This window comes from Sminthopsis crassicaudata, chromosome 1, assembly GCF_048593235.1.
Source record: "Sminthopsis crassicaudata isolate SCR6 chromosome 1, ASM4859323v1, whole genome shotgun sequence".
Classification (NCBI taxonomy): domain Eukaryota; kingdom Metazoa; phylum Chordata; class Mammalia; order Dasyuromorphia; family Dasyuridae; genus Sminthopsis; species Sminthopsis crassicaudata.
Genome location: NC_133617.1, coordinates 249,745,087 through 249,769,897, shown reverse-complemented (window position 1 = coordinate 249,769,897; position 24,811 = coordinate 249,745,087). Strand labels below are relative to the sequence as shown.

At 32.4% G+C, this 24,811-nt stretch overlaps 1 protein-coding gene across 6 annotated transcripts in view; it reads left to right on the top strand.

Moving 5' to 3' along the window:
* NOL4 (nucleolar protein 4) overlaps nucleotides 1–24,811 on the top strand; it is a 465,402-nt gene that overhangs the window by 65,753 nt on the left and 374,838 nt on the right. For 4 of the 6 annotated variants that reach the window (XM_074277598.1, XM_074277604.1, XM_074277605.1 and 1 more), the window contains exon 2: nucleotides 17,452–17,601. In XM_074277598.1, coding sequence (XP_074133699.1) covers nucleotides 17,452–17,601 — 150 coding nt within the window. Of the gene's footprint in view, nucleotides 1–17,451; nucleotides 17,606–18,371; nucleotides 18,437–24,811 lie in introns of those variants that run through there. The other 2 variants (XM_074277643.1, XM_074277621.1) reach the window with 2 other exon arrangements.

The window sequence follows — 24,811 nt, the reverse complement described above, 5'->3', positions numbered from 1 at the left end:
GTTCATGTCTAGGGTCTCTTCAAAATGAAGGAGAAATGTAATTAATATAAAATGTAAGTCAAGTGTAGAACTATTATGTATTTTGTTTCCATGAATAAAATGCTTAAAGCACAAAAGACCCATAAACATACTATGACCAAACTTAAAACAGAATGTAGTAATCCATAACTCCTTTTATACTCTTTTGGGACTGATACTTTAAACATGGAGTACTTAGTAGGGGAGCTAGGTGGTGCAGTCAGGAGGACCCAAGTTCAAATTTGGCCTCAGAAACTTACTAGTTATATGACTCTGATCCAGTCATTTAATCATGTTTGCTTCAATTCCTCATCTATAAAATGTGCTGGAGAAGGAAATGATAAATTATTCTCAGATCTTTGCCAAGAAAATATGTCATGGAGATTTGGACCTAACTGAAATGATTCAACAACTTAGTTTGAAAAGGCACTTTGCTTTCATTTTGACTGAATTGTTCATACAGCTCCCTCATTTCTTCTGGACAGCCAAACCAAAGTTTTGACTCATCAGTCCCTCATAATCATCTTCTCTGAGAAGGGCTTAATTGCAGAAATCTCCTTCTAGTTCTAGTCATTTCCAACTGAGACCCAGGAATTCTCAATCTCGAGAAGTTTCAAGACTACCTAAAGATTCAAAACATCAATCTTAGCATAAATGTTTAATCACTTAAACTGAGAGAAACAAAAAAACAATAGGTATCCAGAAGTCTGAAGTCCAGACTCAGGTTATCATAGATATTCTGCTACAATCAATTGTTAAGAAGATTTGAGCAACTCCTTGTACTAACCTCACTTCACAGAGAATTCCACATCAAGTTCCATCTCACACATTTGAGAGAAAGGAAAGAAAAAAAGAGCAGATATTGCCTATGTGGTAAGGATGATCTTAGTTTCTCAAAAATCAAAATGCTTAGCACAGAATTTATAGGCTGTATGGCTCAGTGGACATGTCTATAACTTGGCAGATCAGAGGGCTCACTCACCTCTTTATCCTTATTATATACATTTACTGAAGCTGAAATGGATATATTTGAGGACAGAAGTAAGATAGAAATTATCTTAGGCTGAAGTATTGGATATCTATTGGATAATAGAAATCTTTTAAAAATTCCATAATTAGTTTCAAAGAAAAACCCTGTACAAGTATAGGATAGAAAATAATTTGTGTGCAAAAAGCATAAGTTTTAGAGATTTACAAGTTCAACATCAGTCAACTAGTGTGATGTAGCTGCAGCAAAAGCTAATTACATCTTAGGTTATATTCACAGAAGTAGAATAGGAAAGATTATCGTAGTTATTACCTTGCTTTGACAAGACTATATTTGGTGTTTTTTTGTTAAGTTTACAGCATCATGTTTTAGGCATAAAACTGGGAAGCTGTGCCTTGTTCAGAGGAATGCAATCAAGATAATTCTTAAAATCATGCCATGTAAAGATTAGTAGAAAAAATTGGGGAATTTTACCTGGAGATTTATAGACAATGAAATAGAGGTCTTCATGTGAAAGGGGGATGAAACTTTTTCTTCTCTGTCTCTAACGTTGTTTTATAGGGTCAAGTTTGGACTCTTAAAAATTTCCTAACAAATTAAATTAAAATTTTTCTGTTGTGTAAAAAACCCAAACAACCCAGAATGAACTGATTTACATATTATGAATTCTCCATCATTGAAGGTATTCAAATAAAGTCTAGAGGGCCCCTTTTGATGCAGGCGTAGCCCTCTAAGATTCCTTATTCTGATCTCCAACTTCTTTTGGGACTGACCTTTGATTTTACAAGATCTGGTCAAAACCACCCTTTTATATTCCAAGAGGAGAGATCCTATCTGAGCCAGTTTGGGCTTGTACCCAGCCTCCACTGGATCTGAGCTGGCTTGAGTTTTCAGCCCCTACTATTTGCTCAGGTTTCCCCAAAACAGTTTCTTCCTTATCTGAAAAGCCCGCCAAGAATTTGGCAATGCCCTAAGCTCCTTGAAGCAAATAAAAGAGCCAAGAGGGAATCATCCCTTGGTGGAAAGTTGAAAGATGCCAGCAGCATGCTTTGCATCACAGACTCTCTGTCCTGCTACTTTGGTGTATTTCTTCCTCTATCTAATATCTTTTACTAACCAGACTTTAACCTTGCTTCCAAACCCTACAATAAACTTCTTTTTATCAATCTAAGTTTTCCGGCCTGTAAATTCATTTACAGGGGACTCTCCTGCTGCCACTAGAACTCATTTAACTTTTTATCCTTGCGCCGAATCCAAAGGGGTTACAGGGGAGCTCCATTTGACTCCCTGTACCCCAAACCTGCCACTAGACCTCAATTAATCCTAATGTTATTGAGGTATAGACCTCATCATTAGGTATATATCTCATCACTTTGTAAGGGAATCTGCTCAGTTATAGATTGAACCTTTGATATGTTTTCTAAGTATTTTATGATTCCATGATTATATAGTTATTCTATGTAAGATTTAACTGTATAATCATGGAATCATGATTAAAGATGGGATAGTAGGAAAAGAAAATGGAACCAAGGAGACTTATTTAGCAATAATTGCAAGTAAAGCACAAGCAACACGCATTCATACAGTGCTTTAAGCATCTTAAAGTGTTTTCCTCACTACAACTTTATGTAGTAGGAAAGGAAAGGAAAAGGAATAAATATTTATTAAGCAATTACTATGAATCAAGTACTTTATTAAGTTCTTTACAAATATTTTCTCATTTGATGTAGAAAAATATTATCCCCATTTTACAGATTAGGGGACTGATGCTCAGGGAGTTTAAATGACTAGAGAGACAGGCTGTTACTATGGAAAGAAATAAGTTTGGCATCACATTTGGATTCAGATCACACCTCTATCACTGGCTGCATTTGTGAAATTACTTAACTTCTTTTGTTTGTTCTCTTAATAGTAGGAATGCAAAAGTGTGGCTGCCAATGGATATCTACTGAGAGATAGTTTATTGTAATGGAAAGAACCATAATGCCTAAAGAAGCCTAAATAGCCTAGAGATAGGAAGCATTGTAATAAAATTCTTTTACACAAACTCCTCTTATATAGATCTATAAAATTCAGTAGTCTGAAGGACCAAAGGAGAAAAGGGGGGTGCGGGGAGAAGTCACACTGTATCCTTTGTCTAGCCAGGTAGTCAATCCTGGATGTTTTTGGACATTGTTGATGGGGTCAAGCCAAGAACACATTGAGAGAATGTCCTGGGAGAGAGTGTCACCAGGGCAAGGAGAGTTCTCAGACCAGAATAGACCTTCCTCAGAATACAGGGATAGGCATTAGCTAGCAGGTTAGTCACTCACTACTCGGTCCCAAATTTCAGGTAGATGTGAGAAAAGGACGTTCAAAGGCCCTTGTTCCTGGATAGGAACCCTGGGTGGACAAAGGAAGAGGAAGTTCAGAAGCCAGCAGCAGCAGCAGCACCTATGGTTTGGATCAGTCATCTGACACCAAGCAGAATCTCATTTCTAAGATTTAGTTCATCTTGCAGAAGCATAACCAGGACAGGAACCCTTGGCACCTTCAGATCAAAGGAGAGCCTACCATTCTGCCTTTCTGAGTTAAAAGAGCTTTCCAGCTAACTGATAGGGATGGAATCCAATAGGATTTTACTATTGTTCCAACTGGAACCCAAGTCAGGAACAAGCATAGGAACGAAGAGACAGCACTCAGACTTTTACCCTGGATCAAAACCACTCTGGGGTCACTGAAAGCTTTCAGGTTTTGACAGTGTCCCTGAGATCCTGAAATAACATTACACTCCATACCACCGAAAGCAGCAAAAAGACAAACACAGCCTTTCCCTCCAGAAGTGCTGCAGAGCCTAACATCAAGTTGCTAGAAGCATGGGCAAACAAACAAAAAACTCCATTATTGAACAATTTACTATTATTTCATTATTTCAGGGGAACTCAAGACATAATGCAAAAAAAAAAAGAAGAAGAAGAAGAAGAAGAAGAAGAAGAAGAAGAAGAAGAAGAAGAAGAAGAAGAAGAAGAAGAAGAAGAAGAAGAAGAAGAAGAAGAAGAAGAAGAAGAAGAAGAAGAAGAAGAAGAAGAAGAAGAAGAAGAAGAAGAAGAAGAAGAAGAAGAAGAAGAAGAAGAAGAAGAAGAAGAAGAAGAAGAAGAAGAAGAAGAAGAAGAAGAAGAAGAAGAAGAAGAAGAAGAAGAAGAAGAAGAAGAAGAAGAAGAAGAAGAAGAAGAAGAAGAAGAAGAAGAAGAAGAAGAAGAAGAAGAAGAAGAAGAAGAAGAACAAGAAGAAAGAATTCCAAAACTTTTATTAGCAGTGTCTCAGAGAGAAACCTAGCATGGGCACAAATTCAACTAGAATTTCTAGAAAAGATTAAAGCAATTTAAAAACTTAATAAGTGGAATGAGAGTGCTTGAAGAAAAAATAGAAAAAAATAGGAGCTATGGAAGAAACATATGAAAAGGAAATTAATAGCTTGAAAGAAGTACAAAAGTTTACCCAAGCAGCAGAGTTCCCCACCAAATTCTAATGTATAAAATAAAAGCAAATGTCAAAAATTTTAATTTTCATTTATTAAAACAAGCATTTCCATAACATAATGCAAAAAAAAGATGATCACATGTGAAACTGCAAATCTACTATGCAAAATTTTGCTATTCATTTCAAATAAACAATAACATAATTATGTAATTTTTTTATTCTTCCTTTCATCTGTCCCCCCAGATATCTACCATTATCTATAAATAATGGTGTCTGTGTATGTGTGTGTGTATACACACATATACATATATACTCATATATATATATATATACATATATATATATCTTTATACATTTTTCTATTTCTCAGTTTTTTTTTCTAAAAGCAGTTAGCATCTTTATACATATGAAGTTATATATGAAGTATACATATGAAGTTTTATAGTTAACTCAGATATTGATAATGGTCAACATAACTTATTTTTTCTTTATTCGTCATCAGCAACAGCAAGCTTATAAGATCATCAATTCTGATGGACATGGCTCTTTTCAACAATGAAATGATCCAGGCTAGTTCCAATGGTCTTGTGATGAGAGGAGCCATTTGCACCTAAGGAGAGGTCTGTGGGGACTGATTATGGATCACAATATAGTGTTTTCACTCTTTTTTGTTGTTTGCTTGCATTTTGTTTTCTTTCTCATTCTTTTCTTTTTGATCTGATTTTTCTTGTGCAGCATGATAATTGTGGAAATATATTTAGAAGAACTATGTTTAACATATATTGGATTATTTGCCATCTTGGAGAGGGCATGGAGGAAAGGGGGGAAATTGGAATACAGGGTTTTCCAAGGACTTATGTGGAAGAATTGTTACAATTGGAGTACAAATACGAGAATGAAGAGAAACATAAAAAGATAAACATAAATGAAAATTGATAAAGTATCAAACAAGGATAAACAGCTAATATTCAAATAGAATGAGAATATACTATCTTCTTTGAACTATATTATCATCAAGGTTCCCAGAGCTAATTCAGGTAGACAAAGTTTGAAGTGATTGTTAGGACATTATCTTAAGAAGAGAATGGAAAGAGAAAAGAGGAATATATTGGGATGGGGGGAAAGGAAAGGAAAGTTAGGGAAAATCATATCACATAATGAGAGTATATAAGTAGACATCTATACAAACAAGAAGGTAGAGGAGTTTGGCAGTGACTTTCACTTCATTCTTCTGAAATGGTTAAAAGAATGAATATACACACAGAGTTGGGTACAGGTATACGTGTCACTCAGTTGTGAAATAGGAGGGAGAGAGAATTAAAAGAGGATAGATTAAGGCAGGAATTAATGCCAAGTAAAATAAATTCTAAGAATGTACAAATATATTTATTATGACATTGATACTAATATTATATTTTTTAAATTCTCATAGCAACCCTGGAAGAAGGTGGTATTATTATCCCCTTTTATAGATGAGGAAATTGAGGTACAGGTGAAGTGACTTGCCCAGTCTCTGGAGGGGAAAGTGAGAAGGTGACCTTGTATAACCCTCTCTCACTCAAATCCAATTCACTTGCATGTCATGGCATCATCTCCCTGATGTCACAGTCCTCTTTGAGAATTAAAGATAAACAACAAAAACATTTATAGTCTTTTTGAGATGGCAAAGAATGGAAATCTGAGAGGTAGCCATATACTGAGGAATGAATAAAGAAGTGATGGAATATGAAAGTTATGGGATACTATTGTCCTAAACTCTTATCAGTGAAATGATTAACTATACAATAACTCACCTTCTTGTAAAGAGGTAAAGTACTCAGAATGAGACAAATATTTTTAGGAGATAGCTAATGTACTTGTTTATATTGATTATATGTGTATAATGATCGTGTGTGTGTGTGTGTGTGTGTGTGTGTGTGTGTGTATTCTCAATATGTGTGCAGGTGGTACAGTGGGGAAGAGAGGAAGGATGAGTGAGAAAGTCAAACATGGATGATTAAAACCAATTTTTTAAAGAAAACTTGGGAATTTTGATCAACACAATCCAATCACAATTCTTAAGGTTTGGTGATAAGACAGGCTGCCTCCCTCCTGAAAAAGAATTGATGGATTCAAAATGCAAATTGAGATTATTTATATATATATATGTATATATATATATATATATATATAATATATACATATAACATATGTATATATTATATATTATATATATATATATATATATGTTAGAAATATCCATTGAGGAATTTTGTTGTGTTTGTTTTTCTTGTTTTCTCAAGGTATGGTGGAGGAACAGAAAGTTGATCTATTTAATTTAATAAAATTTAATTTAAAATTGAAAGGACCCTATATTGGAAGTCTAAAGATCTGAGTTTAAGTTCTAGTAGACCTGTAATTAGGAAGGTTTTCATCTTGGAACAAAGTAGTAAATAGGATAATTTGTCCAAAGTCCCATAATTAATAAATCCTAAAACTGAATTTGAACTAAAGTCTTTTGCATCTAAGTACAGTAAATGAAGGGGTAGAAAAGTATTTATTGATATGCTAGGCATGGTGCTAAACAATGTGGGACACAAATAAGAAAAAAAAAAACATTGCTCCTTCCATTAAGAAACTTTCATTCAATACAGGCAGAGAACATACAAAGGGGATAATGTCCATGTCAGGAAAGTTATGGTGATTGTGGGTGGAAAAATAGGGCAATCTATTGACATATTCTTTCTAGAAATAGTATTAGTAACATGCAAAACATTTTTTCTCATTTCTCATTTCCTAGAATTCTGTGATCTTTTATGCCAACATATCAATAAAAATTGCTTTCAGACAATATTCACTTTTCATAGCACTTGAATATTCTAGTATGATAAATAATATACAGCAAATAAAATTCTTAAAATGAAAACTTTTTTAGCATGAATTTTGCCTTCTACTGTGTCAGATGGCAGTGTGAGGGTGTTGTACTGAATACTATACTATTACACCTCTCTGCCTTGGCCATCAAAAGAGAGACTGTTGGGAATTTAGGCACTGTTTTTAGAAGATGCCAGTATTGGTGAGGACTTGACATCATGTCTGACACTTTGACCTTCTTGGCTGGTAGGTGGCATTGGAGATGAGGAAGGATACATCAACTTTGAAATAATATATCAGTGACGTCTGTTTTGTGGGCTGTTTGAGATCAAGGGTTTTCTGGCAAACAGTGGCTATAGACTTACTTAACTACTATCACAATTTCCTCAGTTTTAAAATGAGGATCATAATAGCACTTAATGTGTCAGTGTTGCGAGGCTCAAGTGAGATATTTTTAAAGTGCTTCTACCCTAACTCTCTAACCCATATCCCCAATTTAATTTTAAATTTAAATTAAGTTATTGCTAACTTAAGTAAGCAATAGAAATCTAGAAATCAGAGTCAGATTGTACTATGTAGAGATGCCTCAAAGTGGGTTATATGGTGTCTTGGAAGATATCATATTCCCTCTCTTTGAAAGGCCTTCAAGGGAAGTCTGGCGCATCACTTGTAGGGAATGTTGTAACAGGTATTCTTGCTCAGATTGAACTAGATGGATTCTGAGATTCAGTCCAACATCAAAGGAAGATTTTAATGGAGAAACAAGAATGGGAATAGATATGGTGATATCCCCCTTCATGACTTCTTGACACACCAGGTCCATGCTCTCCTCAAGCCTGTGATTATGATATGTAGCAAATTATCATCCTAAACTTACCTTCTTGTTCTTGGTCAAGTTCTAGTTACCTCTAGATTAAAATTGGCATTTTATAATCCAATTAGCAGAAACCTTTATTAAACTCCTGTGGAAAATATTTGGTTTTATAAGACTCAAATTTGAGTCTTGCTTGTGTTATATAGTAGCTATTCTTCCCCAAGGAAGAGGTGAAGATGGATAAAGAAAAGTCCTTCAGATTTAGAAATTAAGACAACATTTCTAACTCTGATGACCATTTTGCTTGTATTTCTTCCTCTATTCATCTTACAAGTGTGTTCCATTATGCTCTTTCGCTTTGTTTTTTTTTTTTTTTAATTTCTACCTCTATGATTTCCTTATGACTACCTAAACAAACAAAAGGAAATGGAACAAGAATTTAGAAAAGATAAAAAAGTTGTCATAGAGATATGATAGAGCAGTTATGGGAGATCTCATTATTCAACCATCTCTTGAAATGTGTGCTCTCTGTCCTCTTTCTCTCTCTGTTTCTGGCTCTCTATCTCTTCCCTCAAAAAAAAAAAGTAGGGCAACCAATATTTTATTGACTGGCCTTAAGGAACCAACACAGAGACATTTTATGAAATCTCATTCTCACTAGCAAGAAAGAGCTTGTTGTTGGGCTGGAGATAGTGCATATAATGAAAAGTGACTCCTCCCTAGAAGAGTGATAACAGCAGAAGAAAAGATGCAGAATTTAACTAGGAACCTAGATTAAAAAAAAAAAAAAAAAAAAAACAGATTCTGAAGGTTTTAGAATGATGATTTTATCCCATTCGCAAAAATTTGACAGGAGAAAGTATGCCTAGCACAGATGGAAAATTCTCATGAATGAAATAAAGAAGATCATTAAAGGAATGTGTTAAAAGAAACAGTGTTTCTGTTTGATTTATCAAAGATAATAACTTTTGCATTCAAAATGACAGAACAAAAATGGCTAATAGGAAGTTAACACCCAAGAGAAGAAGGAAGTGCTTCATTACGGTTGTAATCATAGTTTTCAAGAGAAGGAAGGGAAAAAAACAGTAAAAGTAAGGTTCAGAGTCAGGTTTGAATCCAAGTCTCCAAATTTCAGAGTCAGTGTTTTTCCTACCATAACATACTACCTCCCTTGATTTAATTCATCTGGCCCCAGGAGAATTATACACTATATAATGAAGGCTGGCAGAGGTGATTGCTGAGTCATTGTCAGAGTTATTTGAAAGAACATGGAAAAAGAGAAGAGTATCATAGGAAGAAAAAAGGGCAAATATTTCATTTTTAATGGAAAAAGAACATAATTTGAAAGCTATAGACTAATGAGTTTGACTTTATTTCTTGAAAATTCTAAAGTAGATGATGCAAGCAATAGTTAATAAACTTCTAGAGAAGGAAATATTAATTTTAAAGAACTAACATGGTTTGATCAAGAATAGGTCATACCAGACAGACTTTATTTCTTTTTTTTTTTTTTTTTTGAGCAATGTTCCTAAACTATTAAATTAGGGGAATTATGATGTAGTTATAGTTTGCCTAGATTTTAGCAGAGCATTCAAAAAAAATTCACACTATCCTTGAAAGATGGAGAAATATGGATTAAATAATAATAGTTAGATTTAGAAATAGTTCAATGGATAAACTTAAAAAGTAATTGATAAAAATGTCAGGTAATACAGGACCAATCATAGATCCCTGGACATTCCACTAGAGACCTGAAAAGCAAAAATTGACCCTCTCAGCCTCGTCTCCACCCTCCTACTGGCACAGACAGGTTGGGACCCAGAAGGGCAATGAATTATTTCCCTTAGAGTTTTGGGCTTAATTGAGAAGTTGGAGTTTCTGGTAGTTACTCATTAGTTTTCTTCCAATATGATCTACAATATCAATCAAACTTCTGGAAATGAATATTTTACAAAGAGAATATGTATTAAGAAGTTATAGGTATAAGAGAATTTTTAAAACAATCCTCCCAAATTGGAGATAGAACAGTGTCTCCTTATTTGCAAAAAAAAATTATCGAGAAGAGTAAATTCAAATCTAGAAAACTCATATAAATAAGGATTAAGTAATAGTTCTTGGTTACTAGAAATATTTTTCTCTCTGTCTTGTGAAAATCTCTGTAGGTGCAGCTCTCTGTAAAAATTCTTTAAAAAATCCTGAAGCTGCTGTTTATGGCTTGTTCCAGTATGCCTCTCAGTTACTGACGCATCTATTATGCTGTCAGCCTCTATTGCTCAAGAGAAACTTCAACTATTCTGGTGAATTTTGCAGATTGTTTGACATTTCAAAGTGTCCCTAGTCAACAGCCAGGGAGAGAGGGAGCTGAGAAGAGTTTAATCTGGTGTTTTTCTACTATGACCATGGATACTTCCTTCTAAAAGTTATTCATCTATGGATTTGACCACCACATGCTCTATCCTGATGGAGTACAAATTGGCTATAATTGTTACACAGAGATCCAGCCAGATAGGTGTCTGATTTTCTTTAATTAATCATGTTTGGGCCAAAAAGAGACCTACAGAAATTGACTACTCAGATCACTCATAGAAAGCAGAATTATTTATTAGAATCTCGAGAAGCAGACCCCATCCTGGTCTGTGAGCCAAATTCACCGCAGGAGAGAGCTACTCCCTTGAAAATGTTCACAGTGTTTATACATTTCAGACAAAGAAATCCAAAAATCCCACCCTCTATATGTAGTTATTGGTCACATAAGCCTCTATTCCCCTATTTGGTCAGTGGAATGTAGTAGACAAGGTGATATACAGCTTCTTCAACCACATATACTTCTTAAATCCCTTCTTTGGACAATGGAATGTAGTCCAGGCTTTATCTAAAATCACTTGACTCCAGAGAGGCTGAATCTGAGGCCTTAAGGCTTCAATCAATTTAGCTAACAGTCTCTGATTAATATGTTCTTAACCTGTAAGTTCTTCACCTTTCCACACAATCACAACAAATTTCCTATGTGGCATCATCCACTTTCAATCCAATGATCAGTCAGTCAATCAAAAACCATTTATTAAGTGTTCATTAATTCAGGTACAATGCCAAAGCAGTTTATTACTCTTAAGTTAATAAAGGAATTGTCCCCTAATTTATGCTTTTGGTTGATTAGCTTATTCAATTAACAAATTTTGTCCTTCCATAATTATTGGGATGGGATGGATATACACCCTTACATAAAAAATGACATTTGAATATTTAGTGTGTAAAAGAGAAGATTCATGGAAAACATAATAACTTTCTTGAAGTATTTGTACAACTGTCATGTGGAAGAGGGATTAGACAAATTCTATGTGTTACCACATGGCAAAATTAAGAATGGATGTTACAAATGTTATAATGGAAAGATGTTACAAAGATTAAATTTGGACTTGAAATAAGAATAATCCCAACTTCTATAGATTCCATAAATGGAATGAGTTGTCTTTGGATATTGTGTTCTCCCTTATTAGGGTTTTTCAAGGAGAGGTTGAATTGTGAATTGTGAATTGTGACAAATTGTGTGATGAGCTCTAATGGGAATTCTTTTTGGGTTTGGGATGCATTAAATGCTCCTTTTCTTTGGTACTTAGCCTATTGTTAAAATTTCAATTTATTTGAAATGTTTATATTAGAAATTAGAAATCTTTCTCCAATATTAAAGGAAAAAAATAATAACTGAATAAGGTATATTTATATTTATTCTCTCTTAATATTCCCTCATTTTCTGTATTTATTTTAAAGTATACTTTATTGGTGAATTTTGTCTTTATACAGCAATCATTTCTGAGAAAGAAAGGAAATGAACTCTACCCTCTCCACTTTGAACTTTTTCTTGTGATAAAGAACACTAAATCTGTTCTCCAGAACTTTTGTTTTTCTTATAAGATATTTCACATTCTGTTCTATTTTCTCATTCTTTATAATGTTTTGTTATTTCTTGGTCTTTCATTGCTTTGCTGGCTTCCCTTTGCCCAATTATAATTTTCAAAGAGGTATTTTCATCTTTAAGATTCTGTACCTCCTTTTCTAATTGGTTAACTTTTTTTCATAACCATGTTTTTCTTGGATGGTTTTAATTTTTTTCTTATTTTTCTATGTCTCTCATTTGATTTTTTAATTCTTTTTTTAGTTCTTCCATAAATTCTCTCTCAGCAGGAAGCCATTTCATGTTACTCTTTGGGGTAGAAGGTTTGTTGTTTTTGATTAAAGTGTCCTCCTCTGAAGATGAATCCCAATCTTCCCATGTTTCAATAGTGGGGTTCTTTCTTCTTTGCCAATTCATTTTTTTTTAAATTAGAGGTATTAGTGTAATCATCTCTAATTGTGGGGTGGGGAGATGGTGTCTCAAACTTCTCTTCAGCTCTCCACTCTGATCAGGAGTCCCAAACCAAGAGCTTCATCCTCTTGCAATTGCCCACAGCCAGCAATGTTCCTGTCTCACTGCTACTACCCTCATTGGGTGCTGATTCCTTCTTTCCCAGGGATGTGTCTCAGCAGAGTAGCTGGGCCTGGCATTCCCAGTCAGCCAAGATTTGCTCAGTTCCAGGACTCAAACCCTGTGGTTCCAGGTGAGGCTCTAGACTCAATGGAATAGCCCAAGGGATCTCTACTTGATATTCGCTGGCTCAGAGGTGTTTGTGCTTCAGACAGGTTAATCCTGGCCTGGGGTCTTTCTCCAGATTTTATCAGGCTGTATCTGGAGGGCCCATTTTCTGCTTCAAATATTCTAAAATTTTCCATCAGTCTATGGACTATTTGTGCAGGGAAATTGGGAAAGCTTGAAATTTATCAACGTACTCTGCCATCTTCCCAGAATCTTCCCTTTTTTAGTTATTTTAAAAATAAATCTTGTGCATGTCTTTATGGATTAATGCTAGGTATGTTATGCATTTTCTGGGTATTTTGGATGGATGGATATTTTTTTTGTTATCTTTATTATTTCTATAATCTCTCCATAATAGAATGCCATCATCATATCCTTTATCTGAATTACATATTACATAATAGAGTGCCATCATTGTATTCTTTATTGAAATTTAATCAGTCATAATGATTTATTTTAGGAATATATTAACATATTCTTCTAATGATGATTTCCACCTCCTACCCCATACTACATTCATTAATTATATTTGTCTATAGTTCTCTTTGCCTGTTTTGTTTCTCCATGATTTAGATATCATGACAATGGCATATCCCCTGCAACAAAGAAGTTTAGTAGAATATCTTTTATTTTCTTTTAAATAACTTTTGCAGCATAGATATTGATTGTTCTTTAAATATTTGATATAACTTATATATGGTTCCAATATATTTATGGGTATTTCCCCTTTTTCTTAACTCACTTAAGACTTTTGCCAAGATTGTTTTTCCAAGATTGAATATTTAGGATCTTTATTTCTTGTTTTGTTAATGTGGACATTTTATAACTTTGTGGTACTCATTAGCATTTTTTGAACTTTTAGCTTTGTTGGTACCTAACTGTATATAGTAGTTTTGGATAATTATTTTTATTCAAAACATTTTTTTTATTTCTAAAACTACTCCCCCAATTTTCATTTTCTCCCACCTCCTCTATAACCTTTGCTCCCCTATTTCCAATATTTTAAAAATAGCTCCTTCTTTACTGGCCCTTTTCCTTTCACTGTCCCTAAACACAAAGGATAGGAAAGCAAATAATGCAAAACTAAGCCTTCCCTTGACTTGGACACTCAAGTGATCTCTGTTTTCCCTTTCACCTAATTCTCATCCAAAGATTAAAAAAGCTGTAGCATACACAGTGGTCACACATAAAACATCTAGGCAGATGAGCTAAACCAGGTTGAGGGTAACAGATGGGCCTCAAATCCATCCAATGGAATGGATAGATAGGAATAACTTGTTCTAATAGTCACTAAGATGGTTGAAACAGGCACACAGAGTTTGGTCATTCATTTGGTCATATTGCGCCATCACCAGATTTCTTGACTTTTTTCATCATTGGACTTAAATGATTCTGGAGACAATGAAGCTGGCAACTTTGTATAACTCTGACTCACTTAAAATTAAATTCACAAGAAAGTAAAAATCTCACCCTAATGTCATTAATCATCTTAGAAAATGACAATAATTTCATTATGACTATTTGTTTAATGAAGAAGTAGAGGATTTGAATTCAGTATTATGTTGTATAAATCACCTGTGGTGATACATACCATGCATGTAATGAATGGCCTGATAAAAATAATAAATGATTATGTATTTACTATTAGCAGAAATGTGTTTATATCAGATCAAAGGGCCAATATTTTCCTTTACATGTGGTGTCCTTGAAAAAAAGGTCCTTTTTAAATACCACATAGGAAAAAGTAGGATTTGTATTTTTTTTTCATTTTAAAAGATGGCAGCAACTCTAAAACTAAAAAAAAAAATAAAATTTTGGATAAGGAATTCTGGAGATGATAGCTCTTTAATAATAACCTGTAATTATATATTTTTATATATTAATCATATATCCTTTCAGTAATTAATTTCAGAATGTTAGAGCTTGAAATAACCTCAGAGACAATATAGTCCAACCTTCTTGTTTTATACATAAGGAAAATGAGGCAAAGAAAAAGATGACTTTCCCAAATTATATAAGTGAAAAATTACTCAATAGTAAGTTGAGTGACAACATTTCTTATAAATCTTTACCTTTTTTTCATATTCTTGTTTTTAATTCTTGATTGAAATTCCTTTCATTGAATTTCCCTATATCAAATCCTACTTGTAATTCTATCTCAAATGAAATGTCACTTTCTCCATAAAGTCTTTCCTGACTTCATCTTGTTCTGTATTTAGAAGCAGCCATAGGGTTTGTTTGTTTATTTTTTTGGGGGGTAAGTTATTTCATGTTATTTTTCTGTTCAAATAGAAAAAAATCTACTTGTTGATCCTTCTAACTTCACATGATTAATCTCCTAAAAGAATGAGAAGGAAAACTGATGGTTTGGATTTTTATTTTTATTTTATTTTATTTTTTTTTTGGTGGGGTTGGAGGGATGTCTTAGATGCAAGCATAATCTACTATTCAGCTATGTAGAGATCCTAATCTACTATGGGTAGAGATAGTGGGATAGTACAAGGTGGAATCTTAAAAGTCCCGAAATCTGACTTCTTTTTTAATAAAGTTTTTAGGATTTCTGTTTTGCTGCTTCCTCACCTTCTTTCCTCTTTCTCCCTTCTTCCTTTTCTACCTAGAGATAACTCCCTTCTTTCCTTCTTAATTGGCAATCTTTAATGTCTATTTGATTTCCAGACCCTTTACTGAGATTGACTACCAATTTATCAATTATAGTAATTGTAATGGTGATTTTCATGATTAGCACACATATTTCCCCCCTAATAACTGAATTGAAGTTATGTCAGATGTTAACTAATTTCATTCATTGATCTTGAACAGATAGATTTAAATAGACAGTGTTCTCATGTATTGTCCTTCTATTGAATTTCTTCCTTGACTTTTAAATAAAAATATAAAGCATCAGAAACTTTCCTTCACTGATTTTACTATAGACTTACTACTTTGTATGGAATAATTTATCATTCTGTGTTCATTATTGTCACAATTTTTCTCTTATTCTGGCTTCACATCAACCTAATTTGCATTAGACATTTTCTAGCTATGATTTATTTTCAGGAAGAGCTCTGAATGGGGGAGAAGGGGAGTTAGGAAATCTTGATCACTTTAGATTTTATGATTCTTAAGTTAATCCTTTATTATTTGACTTCATTATGATATCTAAACTATATTTATAGCTATCTTTCAAGTAGATCCTATACCATCTAAGAGGCAGAATGATAATGATATAGCAGAGTGCTAGATTTGGACACAATAAGAATTGGGTTCTATTTCTGCCTCTTACACTTATGAACTGTTTAACCATAGATAAGTCATAGAATCTCTCAAAGCCTCAGTTTCTTCATCTACAAAATGGGGGTGATAGAACATGAAATATATAATCTATGGATTAATTATAATACTCAAGGTGTTTTAAAACACTAAATACTTTAAAATGTTATGCAAAGGTCAATTTTCATTATTATTCACAAGGAGATACATGACAGAATTTTAAAATGAATCTTCTCAGACCAAATTTTGTTTTCCTCCTTTATTGCTTTTTATGTGTTTCAATTAGACCAGTTTAGTAAACATACCATAGTTTGAAAAGGGGATTTCCAACAGACTCAAAATATCTATTTGGTGGTTATTAATAACACTAGAATCAATATATTACATTCATAGTAGAGAAAATAATTTATCATAGAATCATGACTTTATTCATATTCTTAAATTATATTTTTGTCTTGTAATTAAGTCCTTTTTTATTTAAAGACATATCATGAGAGGTAATGATGAAGACTCTTTAAATTGAAGTTTATCTCATTTTGTCCATTCTCTCTATTGCCACCATAGTTTAGGCCTTTATTACTTCTCTATTTTATTATTTACAATAGACTCTTAACTAATCTGTCTTTAGTGTTTCTTTCCCTGTTCCAATTTATCCTGTACAGTACCTCTAAATTAATCTTTCTAAGGCACAGTTTTAATCATGCCATTTTCCTGCTGAAAACCCTTCAATAACTCCACATGCCTGTTAAAGTCTAAACTCCTTAACGTGGCATCTAAGGTCTTTACCAGCTGGTCTCAACCTAACTTTCTAGATTTATTTTTATGTGTATACCCTTTACTTCAGCCTAACTTAACCTTCTATTGTTCCTTGAAAATGCTTTATAATGGCAAACATCATTTGTTCTACATGTCTTGTTTCTTCTACTTGATTGTAAATTCTATAAGAACAAGTTGTTATTTGCAATGTTTTATTTATTATAATGTTGTCATATTCTCTAGACCACCTAGGAAAATATTCGTTAGATTTCATTAGATTATTTATTGAATTAATAAACAAATGTATAAACTAGAAATTATGATAATAAACCTAATAGTAAGTAACTTATGCTTAAAATTTTTCTTCACCAACTTTTAAAAGTTTTATATTTCATTGTGTATACTTCGATAGAAATAAAATAAAATGATGAGGTATTACTTGATGAAATAAGCAACTGTGCTGAAAGACTAAGTGATTTTTTTTCTGTTCTTATGATTCTGAATGTAAGTGACAATAATGGTAGAAATATAAATCTTCATTTTACTACATTATGATGATTAGCTTCATAGTTTAAAATTGTTTAATCAGATTTCACTAAAAAGATGCATTATATTCTTATCAAAATGTATTCATGATTCTTGCATTCTTTATCTCTTTTCCAGGATGGAGTGGGGGTAGATGAGAAGCTGTCTTTAAGACGAGTAGCTGTTGTTGAAGATTTCTTTGACATTATCTATTCCATGCATGTGGAAACAGGACCTAATGGAGAACAAATCAGAAAACATGCTGGACAGAAGAGAACATACAAAGCAGTAAGTAAAAGAAAAAATGTGAAATTATTTCAAGTATATTTATGAAGAATACATTAAGTATTTAAGACTTTATATATATCATAGAATAAGCTATAGCCAAATGATATTTACAACTTTAGCTATAACAATCTATATTTTATATTATGTGCCTATAAAACATAATCAATATAAGTGTTATGTTATGTATAAATGAAACCTGCTTATATTAATCTAATATTCCTGCAAAGATATATATATATATATATATATATATATATATAGATATATATATATATATATATGTATTTTTAATCTGGAGGTTCTAATAATGGCTATAGCTAATGCCCAATGAGCTATAACCAGAATCAGATATCATTAGGATACATATAATTCTTGAATGTTATTTACATTTTGAATTGAAATCTTTTAATGTTTTTACAATAAAATGAATATGTGAACAACATATTTAATATTGTCAATTTAGTAAATAATGAAACTATAAATATTTTTCTTGTTTAATGGTATTTCTAGATCTACCTAAATATTTTAATTCAATTTTTACTTAATTAAGCTATTTTGTTATGAAATTATATTTTGCAAATTCATATCTTTCTATAAATATTTCAGTATCCTTTTTCAAAAGAGCTACTAAAGGATAAATCTATGTACTTCTAATGTGAAAAAAAATTACATTCCATGGACAAAATAGTGGTTGATCCATAATTTATGAGCCTTTGTTTTTGGCTGCTGTTATCTTCATTATTTTCAGCTCTATTGATACATAATATCAGCCTGGATGCATTTTTTCTTTACAGATACAGAAAAAAGTGTGAAATGTTCAAAGTTTCAAATACAGGTACTTATGTTTGAAAATTAGCTACTGAGCATAAGAAATAGCTTCTTTTCCATAACTATTTTTTGCTATATTGCTAGGGTCATATCAAATCTTTAGAGTTGCATAATAACCTTCAATATTTGTTATATTTATTCCCTTTATCCCCATGGTTTTGTTTCCTGGCTGTTTCCAAATTGCATGGTATTTGGATAGGCACCTTAGTAAATTTTCTCACCTAATTCTGCCAAATAAACATAATTTTTACCAATCATCTGAGGAGATTTTCTATCATTATTAATGAAAGTTGCTCATTTGGGGGAGGGTATTTTGATATAAACTAATATTCACTGAACACCCTAATTTTCACTTACCCTTTAAGCGAGGCTTGAATCCTAAGCTATTACTAGAATCCTAACCCATTACTAGAAGAGAATAGATGCATTTATCTACTAATTTCATTAACTATGCATTCTTTTATGGTATTTCACTTGTATGAAACAGATTTGTGAATTTTAATTTCCAGTGAGATTTTTCATCAATGGAATACCAAAATAGTGTGTATTAAATTAAACTAAAAACCTAAAGACTTTTTTGCATAGTGGTATGTTATCCAGTATACAATATTTACTAAAAGTAAATTTTACAGTTTAGTCTTTGAAACTCATTCATTAAAGACCTTTTATTGTTGAAGTAATATGACTTAATTACATAGGGCGACATTGCTTTCTCTTTATGTAATTCCATATTAGTTTTCTAACAGGATTATATGGAGAGAATCTGATCTACAATTCATTTAAGATATCTATTTAAATTACTTTGCTACAATATTTCTTTTTATATTATCTATTTCAGAGTATTGTTTGCATTATTTTATTGGAGAAACAACTTGAATATAAGAAGCATCTTAAGCTTGGTTTATTCCTTGATGAGAATGGATCTTGACCCCCCTCCCAACCATTTATGTGCCTTTCCCAGCATGCATCTATTTATTCCTTCTGGTAACTAGTTCTGTCCTTTTTCTAATACTGTCAAGGTTCCTATTCCTTTGTTCTCTAATAGATTTATATTATACCCCAGTAGTTTAGGTTTTCTATTCCAAGTATCAATAACTAATTATAGAAAAAGAAAAAGTCACCTTTGCAAGCAAATGTGAATTCTATACAGTAAAATATTTACTTAGCAGACAGTAAAACTATACAATTTTTTCATAGAGATATTAAAAGTTGTATTAGCCCCAACCTATAACGAATACTTTTATAAGAATTATTATCATTATTAAGAAAATTAATGGAGTATACTGGATAGCTAAAATTTCTTTTTAATTTCAACATCTCAACTCATAGAACATTCTCCATTTTATATTTTTTTCTTTTTTTCTTCTCTCCTTCATTATTTCTCCTTCTTCCACCTCAACCAATAAAACCACATATTCTTAATCACATGACTAATCACTATGTATTATGTTCATTATTAGTATTAAGGTCAATATGGCCTACATTTTTGCATACCTAGTTTATATCTTCTCATTATGAAGGACATTATTTTTGTTGGGTTAACATGGGGATGCTACTTAGTGTCATATAACTGCAAGACATCATTCCCTGAAATATCTAGATGTAGACAGTTTGCACTTATTTCACCATGATTTGAATCTAAGTACCTACTTTCTATTTTACTTAAAATTTTTTGAAAGTCCTCATAAAATGACACATTTTAGAAATAAAAAGGCTATCTGATACAAGTGAATTACATTATCAGTCTTATTTCGTTCAGATATATTCTTTTGCTTTTAATGCATATGTGTGTGAATATATATACTACTTACAAATGAAATACATGCCAGTACAGTCAACTCTTGATTATCTCCAATCATGAAGGGGAAATAGCCTAAAACTACATTTGACAAATACAAAAAAAAACCAACAAAAAAAGCCACCTATTTAGTGACTTAAAATGTTTTTGTTGTTGTTGTTGTTGTTGTTGTTTTTATCTAATGGTGAATCTGGGAATTTTTGATGATTTGAGATTTTACTTAATTTTATTTTTAAGGAACAGTAGTCACAGTATCAAACTCTGTCCAAAGAAGGACCATGTTATTTTACAATTTCCCAGTTCTTATACTTGCCAAATCTTCTCTGAAATCAATAAATAATGGAGATATTCTTTTTCCTTTCTCTTAACTGTCTCTTTTCCCCACGCTTAGTAGATCTTGTTCCTGCAAAATTCCATTCAGAACTTAAATTATTAAAAGATTTGAGATTGAAAGAGTGCCCTTGTTAAATGCCAAGTAAAAATGGCAATGGCAGTAGAGCAAGTAATTAAATAGAGTTGTGGCTGTAAAAAAAGGGAGCTGTATGCATTGCTTCATCAGCAAAGAACAAGTAACTAAGCAGATTATCACAGGTGAAAATAATATTTGCCATTGATAAACCATAAATATGAACAAATGTGAATGATAGATCCTATATTTGCTCATGTGAAAGCCTGCTGATTAGGACACTGGTTCACCAAAGTAACAAACTGCAGTGCATGGATGGACCAGTGAAGCTGTTTAAATAGCTGTGCCAACTGCTATTACAATTGGAGTTTTTTATGGTGCCATGACTCAAAGCTTGAAAGATAAGGGTAGTGCCAGATATTAACCCTTTACTGTTAGTGTAGTCTTTGGTTCCAATTTAGCCTAATTTGTGTCCATTTTTTTGTCTAAATGGAAATCAATGTTTTCACTGAATTGGTGAATAAGAAAATAGAGGTTCAAGTATCATTGTTCCTGGACATCTTTATTGCTTTTCTGGAAGAAATTGAAGTTTATACTGGGTTTGGCTCTTTTTTCTATCCATATTAAGAACAAAGCTTTTCCTGAAGAGGAAAAGACAGAGCAGTGAGGGGAAATTGATGACAGAAAAGAGCGTGGAAGATAAAAGTGAGCAAAAAAGTGGGGCACGATATATTAAAAAAGGAGAAGTTGTAAAAAAAGGAAAGCAGGAGTTTCAAATAAGAGGAAGAAACTGATAAAAATGAGAAATGATAGTAGGGGAGAAAAGAATGAGTGAATATGACACATTCAGAAAAAAAAAACAATGTGAATTTTGGCTATAGTATTTCTGGGAGTTTTCATTTTAGGATTTCGTTTTGAAGGTGCTGGAGTGAGAGCATGTAGATTTTCTATTTGAATAAGAGAGAATAAATTCTAACTATAGTGACAAATTGACAAGATAAACCTACAAGAAACATTTTCAAATATGTCTTCTTTTTCTATCCCTCAGTTAATCATTAACTTTTATTAAGGACCTATCATGCACTGGACATTATGTTAAATTCTATCAAGTACCTCTCCTGTAAAGGGTAGCATGTTGAAGTTTAATGAAGAGGTTATTGATCAAAGGAGACTTTCATAAGAATGAACTTTTTTGCAATAGAGTGAGTGATCATGTGTGTGAGAGAGAATGAGAAAGCTCAAATAAATCAGTCAGCCAGTGGGCAAGAGAGAGGCACATAGCACATCAGTTAATTCAGACTTTTATTTGAAATACATTCTTCTGAAAATCTTAGGATGAAGAATCCTAGGATCAAAATTGAATGATATAAATAACAGCAGAGAAATCAGAAAAAAAAAAACTGGGCATGAGAGGAGATGATAGGTAAGAAGACAGATCCCTGAACTTAGTCTCTGGAAGATTTGAATTTAAATTATACCTCTTATAGTTTCTCTGTGTTAGCCTAGGGAAGCCATTTCATTTCCTTGAATTTTGTTGTGTAATGAGGACAAAAAAACACCTACCTCTCAGGGTGGTTGTGGGGATCAGATGAAATAATATATGTAAAGGGCATTGGAAACCTTAAAGTGCTATATAGATATAAGCAATTATTATCCTTATTATTATTAAAATAGAAATATAGGGGGAAATGAGGAAAGCCTTATCCTTGACCTTTTCTTTGTCTCTTCTGTATTGTCTAGATTTTATAGTAGAAGAAGGAGTTGAAAAAACTTCACAGTTGAGTGATTCTTATTCTGGGTCTTTATTCTGAGATCCTCTTTTGGTAAGATAACTCAAAAATTATGCTAGAAGGTAGATTCTAAGCATAGGTTGTTGGTGGTGGTTTGTGTGTGTGCATGCATGAAAGAGAGAGAGAGAGAGAGAGAGAGAGAGAGAGAGAGAGAGAGAGAGAGAGAGAGAGAGAAGGAGGGAGGGAGGGAGAGAGAGACAGAGACAGAGACAGAGAGAGACAGAGAGAGACAGAGAGAATTAAACATTAGATTCATAGGAAATTAATTATATATATTTTTTAATTTAAATGAACATGAAATAGTAACAAGATGACTTTTTGGTCTAAAAACTTTCAGACCCTTCAGCCTTTTCCCATCCCTTTTGTGTCGAAATTTCTTGAGAATGGTGTCTACATTTGATCCACTTTGTTTCTTCTTATTCTTTTAACAATCTCACAGATGACCTCATCATTCAACTAAAACTGCTGCCTCCATATTTGTCAATAATCTTTCAAATGCTCCATCTAGTGATGTTTTTCTCAGTCCTTTTAAAAATTATTTTCAATTTCAAATTTTCTTCCTTTCTCCAGCCTCTTTTCATAACTTTGAAAAGGTGAGAAATACAATAACCTTTATAATGTAATACCATGTTATATATTAGTCATATTAAAAAAAAGAAAAAATAAATGAAAACATAAGCTTCAGTCTGTATTCTGAAATACATATCTAGAAATGGATAGTATTTTATACTATGGAACTTCAGAGTTGTGGTGGTTCATTGCATTGATCAGAATTATGAAGTCTTTTATAATTGATTATCTCTGTAATACTTCTGTTACTGTGTATAATTCTGTTACTGTTTCTCGTCATTTTGCAATAGTCTCTATTTCAGTATTCTCAGGTTTTTTTTTTGAAATCATCTTCATCATTTCTTATAGGTCAATAGTACTCCATTGCAATCATATGTTACAACTTATTCATCCATTCCCCAATTGGGAATCCATCGTTTGCAATTCTGTATCACCACAACAATTATATTTTTATACAAATGGAACCTATTTCTTTTATCTTTTATCTCTTAGAATAATTATAGACCTAATAGTAATATTGCTGTAACAAATGCTATGCACAGTTTAATAACTTTTTGAATAAAGTTCCAAATTGTTCTCCAGAATAGTTGGACTAGTTCACAGTTCAACCAATAGGTTCATTGGAGTACCTATTTTCACACATTCCCTCCAGCAATTATCATTTTCCTTTTCTATCATTTTAGGCCATCTGATGGATATGAAGTGGACTTTCATAATTGTCTTAATTTGTATTTTTCAAATTGGTGATTTGGAGTGTATTTTCACATGACTGTTGATAGTTTCCTCTGAAAATTGCCTTTTTCATATAATTTGCACATTTATCAATTAGGGAACAGCTATTTTTAAAATAAATTTGTCTCAGTTTGCTATATATTTGAAATATGAGAGTAACTTGTAAAATCCCCTCTCATCCCATTTCCTCTTTTTATTCCAATTTTGGCTACATTGGTTTTGTTTGTGCAAACCTTTTGAATTTTAAATTTAAAAACAATTAAATTTTAAATTTAATGTAATCTAAATTATCCATTTTATTCTGTGATCATCTATATTTGTTTCATTATGAACTTTTGAAAAAATTCATAGTTATACACATGCTCCCTTAATTTGTTTGATATCATTATTTATATATAAATCATGCATCCATTTTGAACTTATCTTGGTTTATGGTATGAAAAATTGATTCTATTAGCTGGAATCTTTGAGTTTATCAAACACTAGACTACTGTGTTCATTTGTTTCTATCTATTGGACTTCAAATTGATTACATTGGTCACCCACTCTATTTCTTTTTCAGCACCAAGGTTTTTTGATGATTTCTTCTTTGTAATATAATTTGAGATCTGGTCCTGGCTTCTTCCTTCACATTTTCTTTCCATTGATTTCCTTGATAGTCTTGACTTTTTCTGCCTCCAAATGAATTTTGTTATTATTTTTTTCTATGTGTGCAAATTAATTATTTGGTAGTTCAATTGGTATGGCATTAGGCAAGTAAATTGATTTAGGTTATGTTGTCACTTTTATTATATTGACTTGTTCTACCCATCAGTCATTAATATTTTTCTAATTGTTGAATGACTTTGTGTGGAGTGTTATAATTGCTTGCATACAATTTCTGTGTTTGTGTCTTGGCAAGTATTTTGTTCTGTCTGCAGTTATTTTAAATGGAATATCTTTTCTTGATGGGTTATGTTGATAAGATGTAGAAATTCTGATGATTTGTATAAGTTTATTTTATACTCTGAGATTGTGCTAAAGTCATTAATTGTTTTGATTAGTTGATTCTCTAGCATTTCTAAGTATAGCATCATATTATCTGCA